General features: G+C 32.8%; 1 protein-coding gene across 3 annotated transcripts; it reads left to right on the top strand.

The window, feature by feature from the left end:
* The first annotated feature begins 929 nt into the window (after positions 1–929).
* Positions 930–21,198, top strand: LOC129949420 (phospholipase D2). Of its 3 annotated transcripts, none has more exons than XM_056060871.1 (14): positions 930–1,112; positions 9,528–9,987; positions 10,059–10,482; positions 11,696–11,955; positions 12,135–12,307; positions 12,370–12,605; positions 16,860–16,967; positions 17,028–17,876; positions 17,961–18,277; positions 18,337–18,462; positions 18,524–18,764; positions 20,408–20,504; positions 20,575–20,816; positions 20,875–21,198. In XM_056060871.1, the coding sequence occupies exons 2-14, from the start codon at positions 9,569–9,571 to the stop codon at positions 20,974–20,976; spliced, it is 3,594 nt and encodes a 1,197-aa protein (XP_055916846.1). In that variant the 5' UTR covers positions 930–1,112; positions 9,528–9,568; the 3' UTR covers positions 20,977–21,198. The 3 variants fall into 3 exon arrangements, with proteins under 3 accessions (XP_055916846.1, XP_055916845.1, XP_055916844.1); XM_056060870.1 differs by having other exon boundaries at positions 990–1,029; XM_056060869.1 differs by lacking the exon at positions 930–1,112 and adding an exon at positions 1,189–1,830.
* The last annotated feature ends 1,261 nt before the right edge of the window (positions 21,199–22,459 follow it).

Below are 22,459 nucleotides of genomic sequence, written 5' to 3'. Positions count from 1 at the left end.
GTTAACAGTCGAATTGTTTTTTTCCTAAACACCGTTTGTTTAATAAATATGATTTAAAATCAAACCAGCATAAGAGTGTTCCTATATGCGTTTCGCTCCGATGTAATGGTTGGGCTCATCAGAAGATGACCATTACACATTGTATTGACTCATATTTTCTCGAATAAATCGAGATTCCATATAATCCAAGTGACATAGAGCAACTGCGAATTGTATAGTTGCTACAAGTTTTCAAAGAAGATAAATTGTAACTATTTTTATTGCCTTGCTGTGGGACTTGTAATGGTCATCTTCTGGTTAGCCCAACCATTACATATGGGCGAAACGCATATATAAACATTTTTATGCTGGTTTGATTTTAAATCATATTTATTAAAACAAACGGTGTTCAGGAAAAAACAATTCGACAAATATGCTGGTTTGATTATAAATCATATTTATTAAAATTATAGTTTTGTTTGCTATCGAAGTGATTTGGGGCACCCTGCACTGCATTGAGCTTAAATAGCTTCTTTACTTTACTATAGTGATAAATTATTATGCATTTCCTAAATTGAAAATAAACAATAGCAATAAAAGAAATTATATTCTGTGTTCAACTCTCAGGTTCCGGGTCAAACGTAGTTTTTCAGTGTGATATTGCAAAACCTCTTACAAACCTTGATGAAACTCGTCAAACCTCTTTTAAATTAAACCTAAAAATATGTTCTTTTTAATTATATTACAAGTAGTGCTTCGACTTCATTAATGAAAGCTATTTTTCTCCGACAAAAAGCACCGATTTCTTTCTCAAGACAGTGAATTGAGTTTGTGTCTATTCTTGTAAATACATGGAAACAGCACGCGGCGAAGATTTTCTCTGATATGATCTTTTAAAAATTACTAAAAAAGTTGTAAAGCTTTTATGTTCAGTATGATTTGACGATTAAAGGGCAGCTGTGTAGTTGTTAATAATGTGGAAAAAACTTGAATTTAATTGAGTATTTTTGTTTTCGTAGCAAACTATGATCCAGTGTGTAGTTGGATTGGGTGAGCAACAGTTCATACATAATATAGTAAGATCCACGCTCCGGTCATGGATGTTTTTGAATAAAGAAAATTTAAAGACAAAGGTTAGTCACTGCGAACTTGTTATATAGATACTTATTCGGATTATTTTGATCAAAAGAAATTAAGTTTGACAAGTGTAAAAAATGAAACAGAGTAATGCTAAACCTTGATACCTATTTGTACCTGTTTTCAAATCTTATCGCTCTGTATTTTGCGATAATAGGTTCTTGTGTACATGTGCTTTAATTGATAAGCGCTTTGGACTCTCCATTAAATATGAATTGCCTGCTGATATTGTTTAAACTTGAAAAGAGTTAGTATTGTTAACCATTCAGTGGTGGTAAAGCGCTAACGATCAGCCGACCGACACGACGACGCGACGGAGAAAAAAACCTCTTTCAACTCGCTTTTATCTACATCTGTTAGGAACTTGAAAATATATGTTTGGGGTTTTATTTACGTTCGTGTGTAACATATTTATGTATATTATATTAATATATATTTTCTGTTTTTAATCGTGCAAAATATTAAATTTATTTTTTAATGAATCAACGGTAGAGCAGTGACGTAGTCCGAACAATCGGACTAAACCAACATCGTGTGAAGTGTAATCGGTTGTCAAAAATGTATTAATGGCTAAGAATTGTGTGTTGGAAATTTGTTAATAAAAAGAAATTATAAATAGTCAGAATAGTGCCATTTTAATCACAATGAGTGATAATTCTATGCTGGAAGTTCGACGCCATCGTCGGAGTATTTCTCAATTAATGGCTAGCATGGGTAAAAGTTTCGATAAATCTTTCTTTAACAATTTTGTTTTCTCATTTTAATGTCACATAGGTACAACGTCAGCATTTGTGTTTTATTGTTATTCTGTTGTGTTTGATTCATATTTGTTATGTGCTTAAGTTTCTTTAAATAAAAGATATGAAAATTGTGGAAAGTATACCTACATTGACGATCTTTTGTGTATTGTGTTGTAGTGTATATTCTCAAAATGTTTTAATGAAATAGTTTCAATTTAAATTAAATACCTACATTTAAGTTCAATTGAGAAGCTTTAAGGAAAAGAAAATTTCATCAGTTGTTCCAGAGTATTTATAAAAGTAAAATTTTTGCCGTACACGAATACCCATACAAAAGATAATACATCATTAATGTAGTATTGCACACTTGTTCATGTGTACACATGTTGTTTATACCTATGTATATGTAGTTGTAGTCGTTTATTTCGAACTTCGCAAAACTGAAGTTCGTGAGCCTTGGTTGAAATGTAGCTTGTAATAATTAAATGTAAAATAAAGCTTATAAAATAAGTTTAATCCTTAATAACTTCAATTAAAAGATTGAGCTATTGAATTCACTTCTCTTAAAAAAAGTACTTAAAAAGACTTAAAACTTTGCAATCGCCGATTAATTTGGTATACCATCTGTGCACTTTATGCATTCATTCGAAGTTTTCGCATCCTTTTCTAATCCTAGCGTTCTTAGAATTCTGTAAAATAAACTGAGGCCTGTCTAAAATAAAATCATACAAATATTATTTATTTATGTTATGATAAAAACATAATAATAATACATTCATTAGTTGTTTTTAAATTTTTAGAAATCTTCAGAAATTATTCTTTCTGTGTACCTCAACGCAATTACTTTATTTTCATATATTTCATCAAGTAGAGTACAAAATTACAAATAATAATAATAAACTATAACAATACAAATTATTAAACTCCATAGCTAAAAAAAAAACATTAAATGTGTTATGGCTTTTTCAGAATTAAAGATCAATCTTAAGAAATATTAGTTATTTTTATTTGATCTCTCAGTTTTCGAATGAATCTTTAAATTACAATTATATATGACAACCTTAGCTTATACCTATATAAAAATAAAAAGTATTATTGAATTAAAAAGTAAATTTAAAACAGGTACCCTTGCAACTCGGTCAAGTTGTAAATGTTAGAATTTTACAATCAAATTTAAAAATTATTTAAGAAAAATTAAATAAAATTATTTTAAAAGAATGTGATATACTTAATCTAACCTTTCTGAACTAGAATTCAAACCATGTGAATCCCTCCAATCAACCCAGGAACGTATACGTGAGGCTTCAATTACACCGTCATAAGGAAACGAGTTAACTGACAATTTTCAATATCATTGATTACGTATCGATCATTTGGGAGGCCTTTATGCACTTTGTATGGAACGCGGAATTTAGGGATACATTTCTTATTACTACCAGCTGTTGTATCAATGTTTCGAATCATTACAAAATCTCCTTCTGAAAATGTTACGTGTGGTTTATGCACATTTGCGTAGTATTCAGACATATTTTGTTCATGCAACTCTATATTATAGCAAGCTTTCTTTCAAAATGCAGCTAAGTCATGTTCAGAAGCCAAAAATAGTTTTTCGTCTAAATATTCAGAAAGTGTGTCAACATCACGTCCACGTTGGTTTACACCATATAATAATTGACAAGGGGAAACGCTAGTAGTAGAATGAATAGAGTTATTAAGAGCGTATTCAACTCTTATCAAAAGTTTTGACCAATCGGAATGTTGAATTGGTTTAGTAATTTTAGCTAACATAGACTTAAGATTGCAGTTGACACGCTCGACTTGACCATTAGCTTGCGATGAGGCTGTGGCTATTTTAACATGTTCAATATTGTTTTGAAATAAATATTACGGAAAACATGAACCAAGATCACTAATAGCTCGACGAGGTCGACTATAATATTCGAAATACTTATCTAGGCAAGCACATACTTCTTTAGTACTTGTTGAATTTACTGCATATAATTTTCCATGTTTTGTAAAAGCATCTACAGTTAAAAAAAATTGTTTTCTTTTAGAAATAATTGACGGGAGAGGTCCAAAATGATCAACATGAATGGTATCGAATGGTATAGGCTTTTTTGGAATTTGGTAAAGAGTGCGATTGGAAGAATGTGTTGGCACAGAAAACGTTGTACCATAAATTTTTTCTTTCATTTTTGGAAACCAGTATTGTAATTTAATTTGGTCTAGACATTTCGAAACACCCATATGACAAAGTTTTTCAGGAAACAACCTTATAATTTGCGATTCCATTTCTTTCAGGACATATAACAATAAACATCCATTATCCAAATTTCTGTAAACTAAGCCATCATCAAAAACTAATTTTGGAACTTCTTCTTTTCTAAGCGATCGCGTATTGAGTTATTTGCAATTGCATTTCTATATCATCAGGATTAATTACTGAAATAACTTGTTTAAGTTTTTTGGAAGTTTAAACACAAGATGACACAAGCTAGCGACTCAAAGCATCAACATGACCCATTAAAATGCCACTTCTGTGTTGAATACTGTAATCATAGTTCTCAAGTTCAAGTGTCCAACGAGCTATTCGAGCATTAACACTTTTACGGTTCAATGTCATTGTAAGAGAGTTACAGTCCGTTATAATCTTAAATGGAATGCCCTCTAAATACACACGAAACTTTCGTAACGAATATATTATTGCTAGGGTTTCCAATTCAAAACTATAAAATCGAGACTCAGAAGCAGTTGTACGTTGTGAAAAATATGCAACTGGATGAAATTTGTTATTATCTTGTTTTTGCTGATTCGGAGTAGAAGCCAATTCTTGTTACAATTGCTTTAACCGACGTCGTTTTTCCAAAACTCTAAGCTGTGCATCAATATCAGCTTCTTCTTCTCTTAAAGATGCAAACTGGATTGAACGATCAAATACGTTTTTTTCATTATTTCCGGAATTATCTGAATTTTTAGTTTCCACGGAATTGTTATCCCTTTGATTTAACTCCCTACATTTTTCATTGTACAGCTTCCGCAATTGCGTCAATGAAGCTATTGTTGAAAAAACAACGTTTTGCTCCTTGAGCCAATTCTGGATTTCAACTTTGTCCATTATCAGAATTCTTTATAATATAGGTTAATATTAATCATCAATTTTCGGAACTATCCCACTTCTGAAGTTGTTATGGCCTTTTCAGAATTAAAGATCAATCTTAAGAAATATTAGTTATTTTTATTTGATCTCTTAAAATTAAAATTATATATGACAAACTTAGCTTATATACAAAAAAAATTAAAAAGTATTATTGATTAAGTAAATTTAAAACAGGTACTCTTACAAATGTGACTTAAAAATATCTCTACTAGAACATTGGAAAAAATCTACATTTTTATTTTTACACACTGAATTTGCCTGTCTTAACCAACGGGAAATTGGCTCATGTAAACAATAATTTAATCTGTGTTGAGGAACACGGAAGGTATCAAACACTCTTAAAGTTTACCCCGGAAAATTTAAACAAACTTTACTTAGTAAAAATGGACAATCAAATTTAGAATTTAATCTAATAAACATTGCATCAAAATATTTTCATCTAATTTTAAGACATTGTAATCCAAAAAGCAAACATCGTGCATCATATGAAGGTGGAAAAATATTCCAGCATAATAGATACAAAATGTATCTAGAAAGGTATTTTTGAATTCTGTCTAGTCTATTTGACTGAATGGAATAAAAAGGATTCGATACTATACGACCATATAGTAAAATGGGTATGAGAAATGCAGGCTCTTAAGAGTGAAGGGATGCTTAAATTTCTTCGAATTTCTTCTTATAAATCCTAACATACTCTTAGAACTTGATTTGGCTACTAGATATTCTCTGTGACTATTAAAATGGAACTTAGTGTCAAATACTACACTCAGATCCTTCATTTCTTTAATTTTATTAAAAGTCGTATTTCCTAAGGAATATATATAGATACATTTAAAAATAGCTTATTATTTACTTACCAATCATATAAATTGAATAAGTCTGTTTGCAACTTTAAACAATCTGATGCATTTTTTACGATGCAGTACATTTTCAAATCGTCAGCAAACATAAGACATTGTGAATGAACAAGAACATCTGGAATATCATTGATAAGTAGAAGAAACTACAAAGTGCCCAGATGACTTCCTTGGGGACACCGGCTGTAACCATAATAGCACCAGAAAGCCTATTGCCAACACGAACGAATTGGGTTCGATAACTCAGATACGACTCAAACCATTTAAATAGATTAGAGTGAAAACAATACCCCTAAAGCTTTCGAAGCAAGATATGATGATCAACTCTATCGAATGCTTTGGCAAAATCATATTCATATCCATTGTTCTAAGCACAAAATTAGAAAAAAAATATAAGACTTGTGTTGGTAGATCTACCACTTACAAAACCATGTTCCATTCGAGAGATCACTTCTTTTAATAAAAGTATAAGTTTCTTATAAATCAAGCTTTTGAAAAGATTTGGGATAGCTGATATTTTACAAATTATACAATAGTTTTGGACATCATTTTTTGAACCTGCCTTTGTAAATAGAAAATATGAGAGAATTTTTCCAACTTTTAGAAAAATGATTGACTTAATACATCTTTTGAATATAATGTTAGGTGGCTAAGTAATTGCCTGTGCGGTATTTTTCAAAAGTATTGGTGGAAAACCATCAAATCCTGCTTTTTATCTAGTCAGCATGTTTAACTCTTCTATAACTTCGTTTACCGAGGTATACAAATTTCCAAAATTTAATGAGTTTATTGAATTATTATGAAAGATCAGATGATGTAACGTCTTAATACTGCATTGTATTAGGAATACCCATAGACTTTTTCTTGTTGTTTATAAAACACCAAAAATATTTTGAATTGCTTTTAAGGTTTGTTTCAACTTTAAAAATGTAATGCGTGTACAGAAATTTACTGAGATAATCGAACTGCTTTTGAAGACAGCAATATTTTTGATACAGTGATTCATTACTTTTAGAATTACGGATCATTCAAATTAATCAATTCCTTGTTAAACCATGGCGGTTTATTTGGATTTTTTGAGTGAATTTTTGGAACATATAAATTAGTTGCCTCTTTTTGCTTGGAAGTAAATTTTTCATTATTTTTCATTATTTAATTCTAAATTGCTTTAAACAGATTGCCGGTAAAAGGACACAGGTGATTTTACAATGACATAAATATAATCACCATTTATATGATCATAACAATATTGATGTTTTATACTGTTTACATTTTTAAAATTGTTATAAAATTTGATGTTTAAATCAAGTGCAAAATAATGAGGGGATTTGGATAGTGGAGTCGAAGAGATAACATTTATATCACCACAAAGTTCCTTGTCGATTAAAATTAAATAAAGGGTGCGATCGAGATTATTTGAAAAGCTATTAATCTGCTTAAAATAAAACTCAGCTAATCTATCAAAAACTTCACTTTTCCAATCTTACTTAACATTAAAAGGCAATACACATTGAAATTCCTTGTCATAAATCCATTTTAAAGATGGCAAGGTAAAATCTCCTTAAATAAATACATGCAGATTAATTTTTCAACAGTTAGTTATATGCAATTTATACAATTTCAAGGGGCTATTTGGAGGAATATAACTTAAAATAATAAATAAATCATGAATCTTATCTACGCTAACGCAAACTGTAAGTTGGTGAATATCATACTTACATTAATACTTATTGATAACAAACCATTCTCAATACAAGAAAAGGATGATTTGACTGCTATCAAAACCTGATGTATTGGGGCATCGACCTTTGCGGAAAACATTATAATCCTCGATGCAAACTCTTACAAAATTGACGCCACCGGGAAGGTAGTCAATGAGTGTATTTAAAAAAATAAGCGAAAACAAGGTCGGGCTCAATGTACAACCCTGCCTCACTCCTGTTGTTGTTGCGACCCAGCCAGAGAGTTGTGCACCATTCAGTATTTGGAGCTTTATTTTTATGAAAGAAATAAGTGCAATTTAGATTCCTGCTGTTTCAATTTTTAACTGAAGTATTTTACTGATAGCTATAACCAGAATTCAAGAAGTATGCAATTAATAATTCTTGATTCACCGTTTCGAAGGTATTTATTTAAAACAATAGAACTCAAATAAAATGATATTAAATTTAATACCTTTATTTGCTTTGAAGATATTTCAGTCGAGAAACAAACTTTAAAACTGAAATAACACGGTTAAAGTGAAAGGTCAACGCTTTGACTCACTAAAAATTCTCTCTCTCAACGTTTACATTATTAATGCTCAAAAGCTTGAACATCACATTCATAACGCTCTTCGGTTTATGTTGTCCCAAACTGCAAAATTTTTATACGACCACACAATGCATGTGAGTAAATGTAATTTTTGTAATTCATTTTAGTCTGGGAAAGTAGTTAGCTAAGGCCCAACGATTATTTGTTAAATTTGTGTAGCCTTGAGCTGACAAATTTCAACACTATATTTGGAACAATAGCAAATGTTTTATCCGCAAGCAAACATTTCGCCTCTGAAAGAAGTTGTAGAATTGTTTTTGCACCCGAATATAAGGCTGATGTTGCACTCGCTTTTTTTCGAAGGGCTTTTGGAGATTGACAAGGGTGCGAAGCCACCTCGAACATTATCATTGAATCCCTTGTCGCGATCAAAGTACCTCTTTGGTTTTATATTGATTTATCATTTTTTTGAATGTAATAGTAGCATAACTATGCTTGAAAACATATGTATATGCTTAATGCATTTACGAAATCAGGATGATTCGGTTTGAAATAATCTTATAAAAGCCAGTCTTTGTGTTACTAAAGACATTTTGCAAGCAGCAAAGACAGTGCTGTTCTCTTAAAACTCTAAATATTACGAAAAGCTTTAACCTTCCTTCTTGTTGATTCTCATCAAACTATGTCTCTAAACAGAGGAAAATACAATTTATTACATCGCCGCAGATTTTATTTAGAAATTAACAAAACGTTGGAGTATCGAATTGTGTGATAAGGAATTTCGAATCTTACTGCTGTTAAAAAAAACAATAGGTACGAAATCACATTACCTTTTTTGGCTTTAAAGTATAAGCTGATCATGTGCTTGTAACACTTGCAGAATTTGTAATTGAAGGATCTATTTTTTTTAATTTCTCAAAACATTTTCAAAGTCTTAATTGGTTAGCTGTAAAGTAGAATTTCAAGCAATGTTCTTAGAAACGATTGATATTACTCATAAAAAAAGCTTTTTTGTACTTGTATATTTCTTTTAAATAAAAATAAACGGCATTCTATTTCAAGTTTTTTTGTTATCGAAATTAAATTAAAAATGTTATCAACAACCGCATAGATAACTTTTGTAATGTTTTTTTTTGTTCATATCAAGAAAAAGATATTATTTTTAAACTAATTGAAAATATGGAAGATAAAAATACATTAAGGTTTTAATTTGAACTCCCTACGGAAAGTGTTTAATTTTGTATTGAACTTGAACTTAGATATTTTGCGTATTTATTACAAAGAATTAAAATAAATAATTTCATTAAATGTGTGTTTTCGAAATTTACTTTTGTGATTTAATCAACTATATTCTGTAAATTTATCCTACTCAAACAGTTTAATATAGCTTTCTTAAATTAATAGAATACTCAAGGAACATCGACACCGGAACGTCGAACCCAGCAATGGTAAATGACGATGGAACTGTAGATCAGCTGCGGGCTAATAGTATTGACCCGCAAGAAGACAACGTCGAAGATAAAGACGATGATGATGATGATGAAACTAAAAGCTCAGGTTGTCTTCCTGAGTTTCAATTCTCTATGATTGACTCAGAATATGATGAAACGCTGGCATTTCCTGATTCTGTAACCATTCTGTCAAATGTCGGCGACAAACCAGTTCTAGTTGAACGCAAGGAAATGGACGACGAAGAAGCGGATGGGCCAGAAATTATTTCTGAAATTCCATTTTTATCTCTGTATGGCCAAAGCATTAAATTCAATTCATTTCAAAGAAAAATATTCATACCTGGTGTTGAAGTTAAAGTACAGATTGTCGACACTGAACGAAGTGTTACAACACACTTTTTGAGTCCAAATTTGTAAGTATTGCTCCAAAAAGGAGAACTTTTTCAAAAATAATCAATTTTCTATTAATTATTGATATTATTAGATACACCATTGAGCTCACACACGGTCCGTTTACATGGACAATTAAAAAACGCTACAAACACTTTAATAGTCTTCATCAGCAGCTTATGGTATTTCGGGCTTCACTCAATATTCCATTTCCCATAAGAAGCCATAAAGAGAAAAGGGCAACAATGCGAACTGTAGCAATACAAATGGATGAGCAATCAAGCCAAAATACGGAAAGCAAAAGTACAGACGAAGCAATAAGTGGAGCGACCAATCAGGAAATTGTACCAACAACAACAGTTGTAAAAAAAAATAAGAAAAAACGTAAGCTGCCCCGATTTCCAAATCGTCCAGAATCTTTGGTTACCGCTGAGTCTATGGAAACCAGAAAACAACAACTAGAAGAATATTTATCAAACTTACTCAACATAAGTCTATATAGATGCCACCATGAAACAGTAAGTATTTCGGTAAAGTTTGTTATATCAAGATTGAGATAACCTACTGGTTTCCGAATAATAACTAAAGGGACTCTGATAATTTTTTTTTTTTTTATAATTTCATAGCAAATGTTTCTAAGGTTTAAGGAACAAATTTCTATGTATAATAAAATGGTTCTCTCGTTTCAATCCTTTTCTAGCTACTGCTGGTGTTCCCCAAGGTAGTCATTTAGGCCCTCTCGTCTTCATCGTAACAATTAACTACATTAACATGTTTATTAAACATTGTCTAATATCCCGTTACGCTGATATGAAATTTTTCAAAATCATTGCAATTCATAAAGACGTATATCTCCTCCAAACAGATCTCGACAATTTCTCAACCTGATGTACTGAAAATTGTTCTAAATTTTGGCAAATGCCAGACGATGAATTTTTCGCGTAAACGCATTAACAGCTCCCCGTCATAAGTACCTTAATAAACATCCCATACATATAGTCGAAAACATAATGGTTGACTCACAAACACGCTTCAGCTTTGGCTTCGTCTGCGTTACAGTGAGCCTGCTTCGAGAATGCTATAAATGACTTTTCTATTATTTCATCCCTCCAAAGAGCAAATATTTTGTTAGTTGACATTTTTTTACAGCTGTTGAGCTGTCAGACAAAACAAATGTTCGGTTTATTGAACTAGAGCTCCCGTTTGGAGTCACATTACGTTCTTTTCCTTACGATTGTCAAGCGAAATGTGAGGTCGAAGCTCCGAAGCTATCTGAGAAACCCTCGGATTTTCTATTTACCAACCCACCTCACCTCCTATGGATTTAACAAACCTTTTACCCATATGCTTCCGTTGGTCAATTCGAATCCAAATTCATTTTATTTCAACATCAACACCTATGTATAACCTCAAACTCCTTTTGACCCACCCACACTCATGGTTATAAAATTAATAAGAAGTTGATTTGGTCTCCTTTGAAGCAGAAAAATGTGTGCCCTGTTCTTAGAGCGTCTAAATATTAATTTTATAAAGATGGGGGACTAATAGGAAGTATATCTTTTGGTCATTGGCTTCATTATAGTATACTTATAAAAGAGATGTCCAAGAATATATTTGACAATCCGATACTCTCTAGTTTTTACTATTTACAATACTTTTTCATTTCCATTGGAAGCTTTACATTCCAAAAATGGCATTCACAAATTTTTATGAAACTTTACTTTTCTATAGCTCAATTTTGTGGAAGTTTCAAATGTTTCATTTGTTTCTGGACTGGGAATCAAGGGAAAGGAGGGAGAAATTCTAAAGCGAACAGGTTCAACCCGTCCAGGTCAGGCGGGTTGCGATTGTTTTGGTTGTTTCCAGCACAAATGCTGTATACGATGCAATTATTTTTGTTCCGATGTTCTTTGCGGCAAGTGGCGAAAACGATGGTTCTTCGTCAAAGAAACATATTTTGGTTATCTTCGACCAAGTGATGGTGAAATCAGGTGAGTTACATTAATTTTAACTTCATCACAATTTTTTTTTGTTAAATTTAAATTTCACTTGTTTGCTTATAAAATTAGAAGATACCTGCAAAATTTTTTAACCAACGGGTCTTAACATTATAAATACCATCACTTAAAAAAATAAACATTTTAACCAAGAATTATAATTTTCTTTATAGAGCTGTGATATTATTTGATCAAGGATTTGATGTGTCAACTGGCATTTATCAAACAGGCATGCGTAGAGGTCTACAAATTTTAACAAACAATCGACACATTGTTTTAAAATGCTGGACGAGAAGAAAAACGAAAGACTGGTTAACATTTCTAAAACAAACTGCCAATCAATATGGTATACTACGACTACTAATATTTTGTACATACAATATTTTTAATTAAACTCTATTTATTTAGCGAGAGATTTTACCTGTCCTAATCCTCATTTTTCTTATGCACCTGTTCGAAATTCGACACAAGCTAGTTGGTTTGTAGATGGTTCGAGTTACATGAGTGCTGTGGCAGACGCCTTGGAAGGAGCAACCACAGAAATTTATATAGCTGATTGGTGGCTGAGTCCTGAAATTTATATGAAGCGTCCAGCAATTGATGGTGATTATTGGAGATTAGATAAAATATTACACAGAAAAGCGGTAAGCGGTAATTTAAATTACAGTTAACAGAAAAGAATAAATAATTAAATAAATAAGTACAATGTGGCGCAGGGTTAAACGTCTAAAAGTGAATAGTACGTAATGAACTTTTGAATCATTTATAAATAATGATTAATTTTCAGCTTAACAAATATCTCGAAGATCGAAAGCTTCTTAATGACCGACAATACGGCTTTTGGCAATAGGTCCACTGGTGATCTCATGGTTCATCTCACCGAACAGTGGAACAAATCTGTACATCCTTTTGGAGAAAGTAAGATTATTGCACTTGATATTTGAAAAGCATTTGATAGGGTTTAGCATCAGGCTCTCTTATCGAAAATGCGTGCTTTCGGTTTTCATAAATCTCTCCTTTATTGTATTAGACCCAAACCTAATCCCAAACCCAATCCCAATCCCAAACCTAATCTCAAAAAAAAAATATTGAAACCAACTGGACTCTTAAAACCCAAATCTTTCCAAACTTTTCTCTTTCTAATCAACTTTCGTCCTTTAAACGGAAAACTTCTCCTACCTCTGTAAAGCCTCCATCCAAACGAGTTTCTTTTAACCCTTCTCATCCGGTCTTGGGTTTTGCCCTCCGATTGTTAATGCTCCTGCTACACCCGCTTAAACAAATGTCATCCATTCTCACACCATTAACCCTACTTCTTCTTCATCAGTTTCCCAAGAACCACAAGGATTCCTTAACCCAATGATCCCTTCAAATGTTAAGTTAACTAAACATTTATCTGAGGCCAATACTAATGATCGGTATGTCATGTCCCGTCTTAGAGACCACAAATTCTACAATAATGTTCGTTTTTGCCTAGCTTTCCTGAACGACAAACCAGATTCTGTTTGCTTTTAAAGGTAAAACAAATGCAAACAGGTTTCATTCTCCCCCCTACCAAACGTGATGCACTTATGGAAATATTTTTGAAATTTTATGATGGCCTTGAAATTTCTCCTCATAAAGTGAGAGAAAACCTTACCACTTTTGCATCGTTTATCTCTTTAAAACGATTATCTCATATCCAAAAATCCCGTGTAGATTTGAAGAAATATTATCGCTCCTAACCTGAAGACTACTAAACCCAAATGTCTTAGCCTTTACTATCAAAATGTAAGAGGGTTAAGGTCAAAAACTTCTGCCGTCTTTAATAACTCCCAAAACCTTCCTTATAACATCTCTGCCCTTACTGAAACCAACTTCACACCTGATATCCTTAGTACTAAACTTTTCACTAACTACTATTCCATCTAGCGAATGGATGTCGTGGAATGTGTGAGTAATACACATGGTCGTGGTGTGCTTTTAGATATCACTAGTAATTTTGAAAGTTCATTACTCCGTATTCCCAATTCAATTGAATTTGAAGGTATGTATCAGCTAAGGTTACACTCCCTAAGTTTTTGTCTTTTTCTCTTTTTGTCCTTTGTTGTTATATTCGACCAGCCCAACAAATTAAAGCATACCAAGCTGCTGTTAATGCCATTGATTATCTGCTTGAACAAGTGCAACCTAATGGTTTGTTCATCGTTCTTAACGGCTTTAATCTTCCCCGTCTCAATAGGTCCACCTCAGATGATCAGACATACTTCTTTCCAACTAACATCTCTTCTGAATCTGAATCGCTGTTCATTGATCGTCTGTCTGATTGTGGTCTTTTTCAACTATATGGAGTAGCAAACTTTATGGGGAGACACCTCGATTACATACTCTCATCTGATTACGATAACTGTGTTGTCTTCAGGAGCCCTCTGCTTCTCTTAACCTTGCATCGCTATCATCCTCCCCTTATATCTCCTTCCCCATTGAATTTGAAAACAACTTTTTTTGAAATGGAGAATTACTGTTATGATTTTCGTAGGGCTAGTTTCTCCAAACTTAACAATCTTCTTAGTTCAGCCGGCTTTGAATTAAGATCCCTCCACTGAACATCTTCATGATCCTCTCTTTCATCGTTTACAATAACTGAAGAAATGGAAAGTCTCAAAGAAAACTTTATCCCTGGTCCTGATGGTGTCCCATCAGTTGTTCTAAAAAATTGTATGCATTCTCTGTCAAAACCTCTAACTGCATTCTTTGAACTCTTTTTTTTCCAAGGTGTGTTTCCTCATATATGGAAAGATTAATTTATATTTCACATTCATAAACAAGGCAATAAAACTGAATTTATCAATTATAGACCTATTGCTAAACTTTCATGCATTCCAAAACTTTTTTTTTAAGATTACGTTTATTTCCATTGCAGGCCCTTATTCTCCCCAGCTCAACATGGTTTTCTTAAAGATCCATCCACTACGACTAACTTAATTGAATTTAAATCTAGAGTTTTGTCAGCCCTCGAGAATGGCAATGAATTTGATGTTGTATACACTGTTTACAGCAAAGCCTTTGATAAAATATCCATAAGATAATTTATCTCAAACTAAGATCCCTAGGTTTCCATCTATATTTTTAAACTGGATAAGCTCCTATCTTGCGAATAGAACTTATAGAGTCTATTTCCGTAACTCAGTCTCCAGCATGCAACTTCTGGAGTCCCACAAGGTAGCAATTTTGGCCCCCTTCTCTTCGTCTTATCTGTTAACCATGTATGATGATAAGCACATTTTTAAGATTATATCTACTCCATCTAATTCCTTAATTTTACAAAATGATCTTAATACCTTTTTTGTTTGGTGCATGCATTATTTCGTAGAGTTAAAAAACAAATTACCTTTTCGCGTAAACAAATTCCATCTCATAGAGTATACTACTTCCTTAATGACTCCGTCAACGTAGTCGATTCTATTAGAGATCTTGGTATTATGTGTGACAAACACCTGAATTTCCATTCCCATTTTGACCAAATTATTAATAAAGCTAATAGATCTCACAGTTTTATTAAGAGAAGGTCAAAAGAATTTTCCAACCCCTATGTAACTATAGCGCTTTACATTTCCCTAGTCCGTCCTCATCTTGAAGTATGTATCCCTTTTATGAAAACCATTCACTCAGAATTGAAAATGTTCAAAGACGTTTCGTACGATTTGCCTTACGTGGCCTCCCCTGGGATGATACATCCAACTTGCCTCCTTATGCCGATCGACTAAAACTGATAGGTTTGCAGCCCTTATATATTAGATGCAAAAAAATGGGCAATATAGATTCCTCGGCACACCTGAGTGATATTCATCTTAACACCAACCCTCGAAATCTGCGATCTGTCTCCCTCTTCTATATCCCTCATCACCGCACTAATTACGGGCACTTTGAACCAATAATGTCCAGAACTCTTCGTAACTGCAACGATGCTATGGTAGTCTTCGACTTTAACATTTCCAAATCCCATCTGAAAGATACCCTTTACTTGTTCCCTTTTTGAGTCCGAATTCCTGATATCTACAAGACATACGGTCAAAGCTTGAGTATAACTCCCATATCTGGGCTGGTGCTCCTGCAACTTACTTAAGCCTCTTGGGCAGTATTGAACGTAGAGCATTTAGATTGATTGGTGATATTACCATCATAAGATCATTTACGTCACTTGAACATCGTTGAAATGTTTCTTGTCTTACCCTCTTTTACCGTTATTTTAATGGTACAGAGATTCGTTCTTAAGCCGTACTATGTGAATGTGGAATGTCTTTCCCAGCCATTGCAATATTCAGGAATTCAAAACCAATGTGCACCGACACCTCCTTTTAACCCCTCTCTTTTTTCCTAGTGCTTACACTGTGTCAACATAATAAGGGTGGTATTATCCCCTTGAGTGTGCGCTTATTATAAAAAAAGGGTTTAAAGTCCATAAATGTATTATGAACCATTATTCAAGTTTAGGCCAAAAGTCCAGAAGGAAAATGAATACTCACTTTATAATTATTGTTAGAAATTAAATCGACGAATTTATGGACTTAACTCAACCAAATGAGCCGATTCCAAGCAAGAAGCAAATATGGATTTCTAGACGGTTTCCCCAATTAATGCTTCATGCTTTAAATAAGCTAGGTTATGTCTTCTTTTCTACTCGATAAAACAATGGAAAATATTCATTTTTATGAAGATTTATAATAGACTGTTTTTTATCTGAATCTGATCCATCAACAGGATCTTTGTAGTAAAAATCTATCTGTTGAAGTCTACGCCACATCATTTATCTTCATACAGAAAATTAACTGTTGTTTTAGTTAAAGTATAATGTAGTCGGAACTATAAACTTATGTTTTTTAAATCAATCACATACATACAATGTATTCTTTTTTAAGACTGAAGGCGTCAAAGTGTTTGTGTTACTTTATAAGGAAGTGGAAATGGCACTAGGTATCAACAGCTTTTACAGTAAACAGAGGCTTAATTCGCATGAAAACATAAAGGTATGCAAGAGTCTGTACTTCCGACACACATTTATTTAAAACACTTCTTTTCTTTCCAAGGTTATGCGTCATCCAGATCATGCTCGTGTGGGCGTCTTTTTATGGGCACATCATGAGAAAATAGTTGTTGTGGATCAAACTTATGCTTTCCTAGGTGGCATAGATCTCTGTTATGGTCGCTGGGATGATTTTCGACACCGATTAACTGATTTGGGTAGCATTTCCAAATCAAGTGTTTCCGGAAGCCTTCCGAAAAAGTCATTTTTCAACGACGATGACTCAGCTTTTGGATCCAGGAAATCATCTCGCAATGTCAACATCGATATGCAGGAACATGAAAAAGATATTGTCCTACGAGTTTTATCTCCAACTCCCAGTGATAAAGTAGTAGTCAAAGAGTATGCAATGGCGGGTGAACCCTTGGAAGAAACTTTAAAACTGAACACCCCAGAACTTGAACGAAAAAATGTGTTGGGGAAATTTAAAGAAAGTGCTGTTAAAAAAGGGAAGGAATTTGTGAACCGTCTGACTCTTACCGATGGAGTTCAAAAGGATTTATCAGAGGGAGAGAAAGTTCCCGACTCAAAAGATTTGACATTTTCCGCTGCCGAGTTGGATGAAGGAGAAAAAGGTAATTTTGAAGACTATACACCGTTTCAGACACAAATTCTTGGACAGTATTATGGCAATGCAAAGTTCTGGTTTGGCAAGGACTATGCAAATTTTATTATGAAAGATTTTGTTAACCTGGATGCACCGTTTGTGGATTTGGTTGATCGAACTACAACCCCAAGGATGCCATGGCATGACGTAGGTATAATGGTTACCGAAAGTTCTGCTAGAGATGTGGCAAGACATTTTATTCAGCGATGGAATGCTCAGAAATTAGAGAAAGTTCGTGAGAATAATGTGAGGATTTAATTTACAATTGAACTTTGTTTATATGTTTACTTTTAAAATATTTATTTATAATTATTTTTAAAATGTTTCCAGACATTCCCATACCTGATACCAATGTCTTACTCATCCTTTAAAGTAAACCCAAGTATTATTAAGTCTAAACCTAACACAGTTACCTGCCAGCTTTTAAGAAGTGTGTCTTCATGGAGTTGTGGATTTATCGAGCCTGATCTTGTCGAACAGAGCATTCATGACGCCTACATTCAAACTATTACAAAAGCGCAACACTATATTTACATAGAGAATCAGTTTTTCATATCATTACAACTTGGGGTTAGTGGAGCCTCTAATAACAATATTCGAAACCAGATCAGTGAAACATTATTTAAAAGAATAGTTCGAGCTCATAAGTGCGTATTTTTCTATTCTAAATCTTACACCTATATTAAAATCTTTAATTCTGATAAAGGGAGCAGAAAACCTTTCGAGTAATTGTTGTTATACCTTTATTGCCCGGTTTCGAAGGTGATGTTGGAGGCAGCACAGGGATTGCTGTTAGAGCCTTAACTCACTGGAATTATGCTTCCATTTCAAGGTTTTTATTTAAGCAACTTAATACCAGAGTCATATTTTTAATATTTATATTTTTTTTTCAGGGGAAGAGCTTCAATTCTGACTCGACTAAAGGAAGTCGGAGTTGATAATCCCCATGAGTACATATCGTTCCACAGCCTTCGAACGCACTCTGAACTTAATAACATTCCTATTACTGAACTCATTTATGTACATTCTAAACTGTTAATAGCAGATGATCGTGTAGTGATTTGTGGATCAGCTAATATCAACGATAGGTCAATGATTGGCAAAAGAGATTCTGAAATTGCAGCTATAATCACCGTAAGTTAATATTTAAAATGAAATTTTTACTGTAGGTAATGTCTAGAGAAGTGTAACGCCACTATGTGGAAACAAATATTTTGTCTGCGATTCATAACTTCCAAGAAAAAAGTTTATTTTTGAAACTGAACTGAAAAAAATTATATACTGATGTACTTGAGGACTTTCATTGGTATTTAAGTTTTAGCCGTTCAAACTTCATTATACATAGGTCGGCTCAACTTTCCATTACCGCAGCGCGAATTTCGACTAGCGGTTTTTTTTATTCGATAGATATGTGCAAATAAATAATAACTATGCCAATTTTAGAGCGAGGAAACATTTATTTCTATTTTTAATTAATTTTTAAAGTTCACTTTTTTCCATAGAAAACACTCAAAAATGGATGATTTTGACATTTCTTCCCTGTTTTTTGTTCAGTGTTGTTTTTGTTACTTGTTTTTTTTCTTGGTAATTTCTTTTATTTTAGTGGTCAAATGGAAAAGTACTTTGCATATACCCAAACTCGCACCCACCCCAAATCCTATAGTGACCCCAAGCAGGGGGGCAGCTGTTAGTACGCCGCCGTGCTATCAATTAAAACAAACTTGTTTTAGGCTCAAAAAATGCAATACAAAAAAAGTAGGGTTAAGTCCGAAAAAGAAAATATTTTTTTTTATAACTTAAAGTTGTTTCCTCGCCCCAATATTTAAAACATGTTCTATTGAGACCCCTACCTAACTGCAAAAAAAAAATCAGAAGGAAATTCGTGCTGCGGTAATGGAAAGTCGCCCTCATAGGTCTGTTCCACACCAATTTTCAAACAGTTTCAGATTGAAAGTTTTGGTAATTTTCTGTCCGAAGTCGTTCCACACTTCATAAGTTGTGCTTATTCCTACAAAAGGGAGCGCCCGCGAGAGAGTAAATCATTTGACCTTTTTTCCAGATTTAGTCCGAGAAATTTCTTTTAGCTATTGCTGGGTTGGCTGTCAAATTCGATTTGACATTCACGGCAAGTAATGACAGAGGAAAAGAACTTATGACTAAGGGTTGCCCAAGTAGTTCTTCTATTTTCATTTTATTTTTAGTAAATGTGAATATTGTTCATGTTTTCTATTTCCTTTAAATAAGCAAATCATTTTCATTAAATTTATATTTTTTTTTATAAAACTGATACTGAAGAAGAAATTTGTAGTTGTAGTAAAAAATATGTATAATCAATATTTATTAAAAATTTTGTAAAGAAAAATCATTTAAGTTTCATAATTTAAGGAATAATTTTATTTTTATTTAAAAAGTTTACTTCTGTTGATATTAATTTTATTGGATTCTTATTCATAATTAAGTTGATTAAAATTTATCAATTACTCGTATCTTCGGCAACTCTGCTCGAGTATATTTTTTTGACGTTAAAAAAGGAGCGCAAATTGGTGCGAAAACCGTTCCAGACATTTTGACAGTTTGCTTTCTGTCTTAGAGCATTTTATGCCCACTCCTCAAATTTGACATTTGACCACTTTTTAGTGCGAGAAATGTCAAAATGTCTTATCTCGTCGAAATGGATGTTGGAGGAATAGTAGTTTTTCTCATTTGAAATTATACACGATATATTTATATCAACAATACCATTATGCGTTTCTAATGTGTCATGTATTGCTTTTTAGGACAACGAGTTTGAAGATGGTCGGATGAATGGGGAACAACTACCCAGTGGTATTTTTGCAGGACGTTTAAGAAAATATCTTTTCAAAGAACACTTAGGTAAGTTCAAGTTCTTAACAAACATTCTTTTCATAATTTAAGGTTAATGACTCATTATATTTCATCATAGGATTATTAGAGCCTGATCCTAATGGTCCTCGTATTGATGTAACCGATCCCGTTATAGATCAATTCTATAATGGCATATGGAGAAGAACTTCCAAACGAAACACGGATACATACGATGAAGTTTTCAAATGTGTGCCAAATAATTTAGTGAAATCGTTTTCAAGTTTTAGAAAATACAATGAACAACCACCTATGTCCAAAACAGACCCAGAAATGGCAGCTAATATGGTCAAAAATATTCAGGTAAAAGATTTAGATTTAATAAAAATTCAGACTGTAAACTATTTGTTTATTTTTTTAGGGTTTTCTGGTTGATCTTCCAACTGATTTTCTATCTCAAGAAGTTCTCACTCCTCCAAATGCAAGCAAGGAAGGAATAGTACCAACTGCGGTATGGACGTAGACCAAAAAACGGGTTGAGAGAATGGTTGTTTTTTTTTTTTTAGAAAAACTGTGTTTTGCTTTAGGGTGTGTTTGTACTAAGATTACATTTTTTATTCCAGTATAAGATTGTATGCAATAACGTTCTTAATATATTGTATTCGTTTTTTTCTCTCGGTGATATTTATGTTTTGTAAGATATAATTTTTGTTAGTAAAAAGATGTTGGGATGTTTTAAGTTTAAGTTAAAGCTTGTTTTTGTTTACGTAACAGTTACAAAGTTATACCGAGTGCAATAGAGTTCTTAATATTTCAATAATCAACATTATAAACCTGGAGAGCTATATTATCTAGAACAAGATACACAGATTTTTCAGAATTCAATTTTGGTTATTTCTCACACCTTTTATTCACGATTAATATAACAGAAAACCAATACTTTCTGGAGATCCAACCGGTAATCCTCTGAAATACCATAGAATTTAGTTTGAGGTTAAAAACAACTTTCTTAATGTGTTTCTTGTTCATTACAGTGATAAGTATCCATGTTGGCTTTATTTCGTTTCAGCACCGTACTAGGTGCGATTGTACGTTCCAGTCTTATAGTATATCGAGCCCTTCCCGCAAATTTATCGTAAGTGCAAAATAATTGTTATCGTAAACAACAAATTAAATGGTTACTGCTAGTCCTTGAAACAACTTGTACTCATAGTCGGTATTGGAAGTTATTAATTAGTCTTACGGTTAGAAATGACAATAGCCTTCAAGGCTCTATATGTTATTTTTATTGAAAATGTCGCTTACAATAAAATGGCTTGAAGGCTCGATATGTAACAAGGAGTGCCCGTTTACATTTGAAATATGTACCTACCATAAGTGTTCTATTTAAATGGCTGTAAATAAAGAAAAGATCTTTGAAAACTATCGAGTGCGAACTGGACAAGAATAAAGCCAATGAATCATCTGTAGTACTCTTTCTCATAAAATAATGCATTTTAAGATCCAAACTCTTTACTAACCCAGCTACCCCAAGGAGGGTGTTGGTAGTCCCTCAGCCTTAGGCCTTAAGATCCGAAATAGTCGTTAGATTCTGCTAAAGATAATTTAAAGGAATATTAAACTTAAATTAATATCTCTACTCAAGTATGTTTTTTGAAAATCAGAACTTAACTCAAATATTCTTGGAAAATTAGGAAAGTCCAAGTCTATATTTGAAAAACGAATTCGATGAATTGCAATTAGGGTATAGTGGTGGTTTCGGGATTGACACAGACTTGTTACTTAACAAATAATACAACCACGTTAGATAAATAAAATAAAGCATTTTTGACAGGTGCTTTAATTTAATTAATCGCAAACAGTCGTAGTCGTAGCTGTTCAGTAACAATTTTGATTACATTTTTCTTAAGGATGTTTTTTTTTAATATTTGGGTTTCTGTTGAAAAACCTTTGATTTCGCGATTTTAAGGCAAATGCAATTATTTGACATTTCAGTATGCTCGGCA

The sequence above is a fragment of the Eupeodes corollae genome, chromosome 3 (assembly GCF_945859685.1).
Source record: "Eupeodes corollae chromosome 3, idEupCoro1.1, whole genome shotgun sequence".
In the NCBI taxonomy this organism is placed as follows: Eukaryota; Metazoa; Arthropoda; class Insecta; order Diptera; family Syrphidae; genus Eupeodes; species Eupeodes corollae.
The sequence above is the reverse complement of the archived record's forward strand: the minus strand, read 5'-3'. Positions and strand labels throughout refer to the sequence as shown.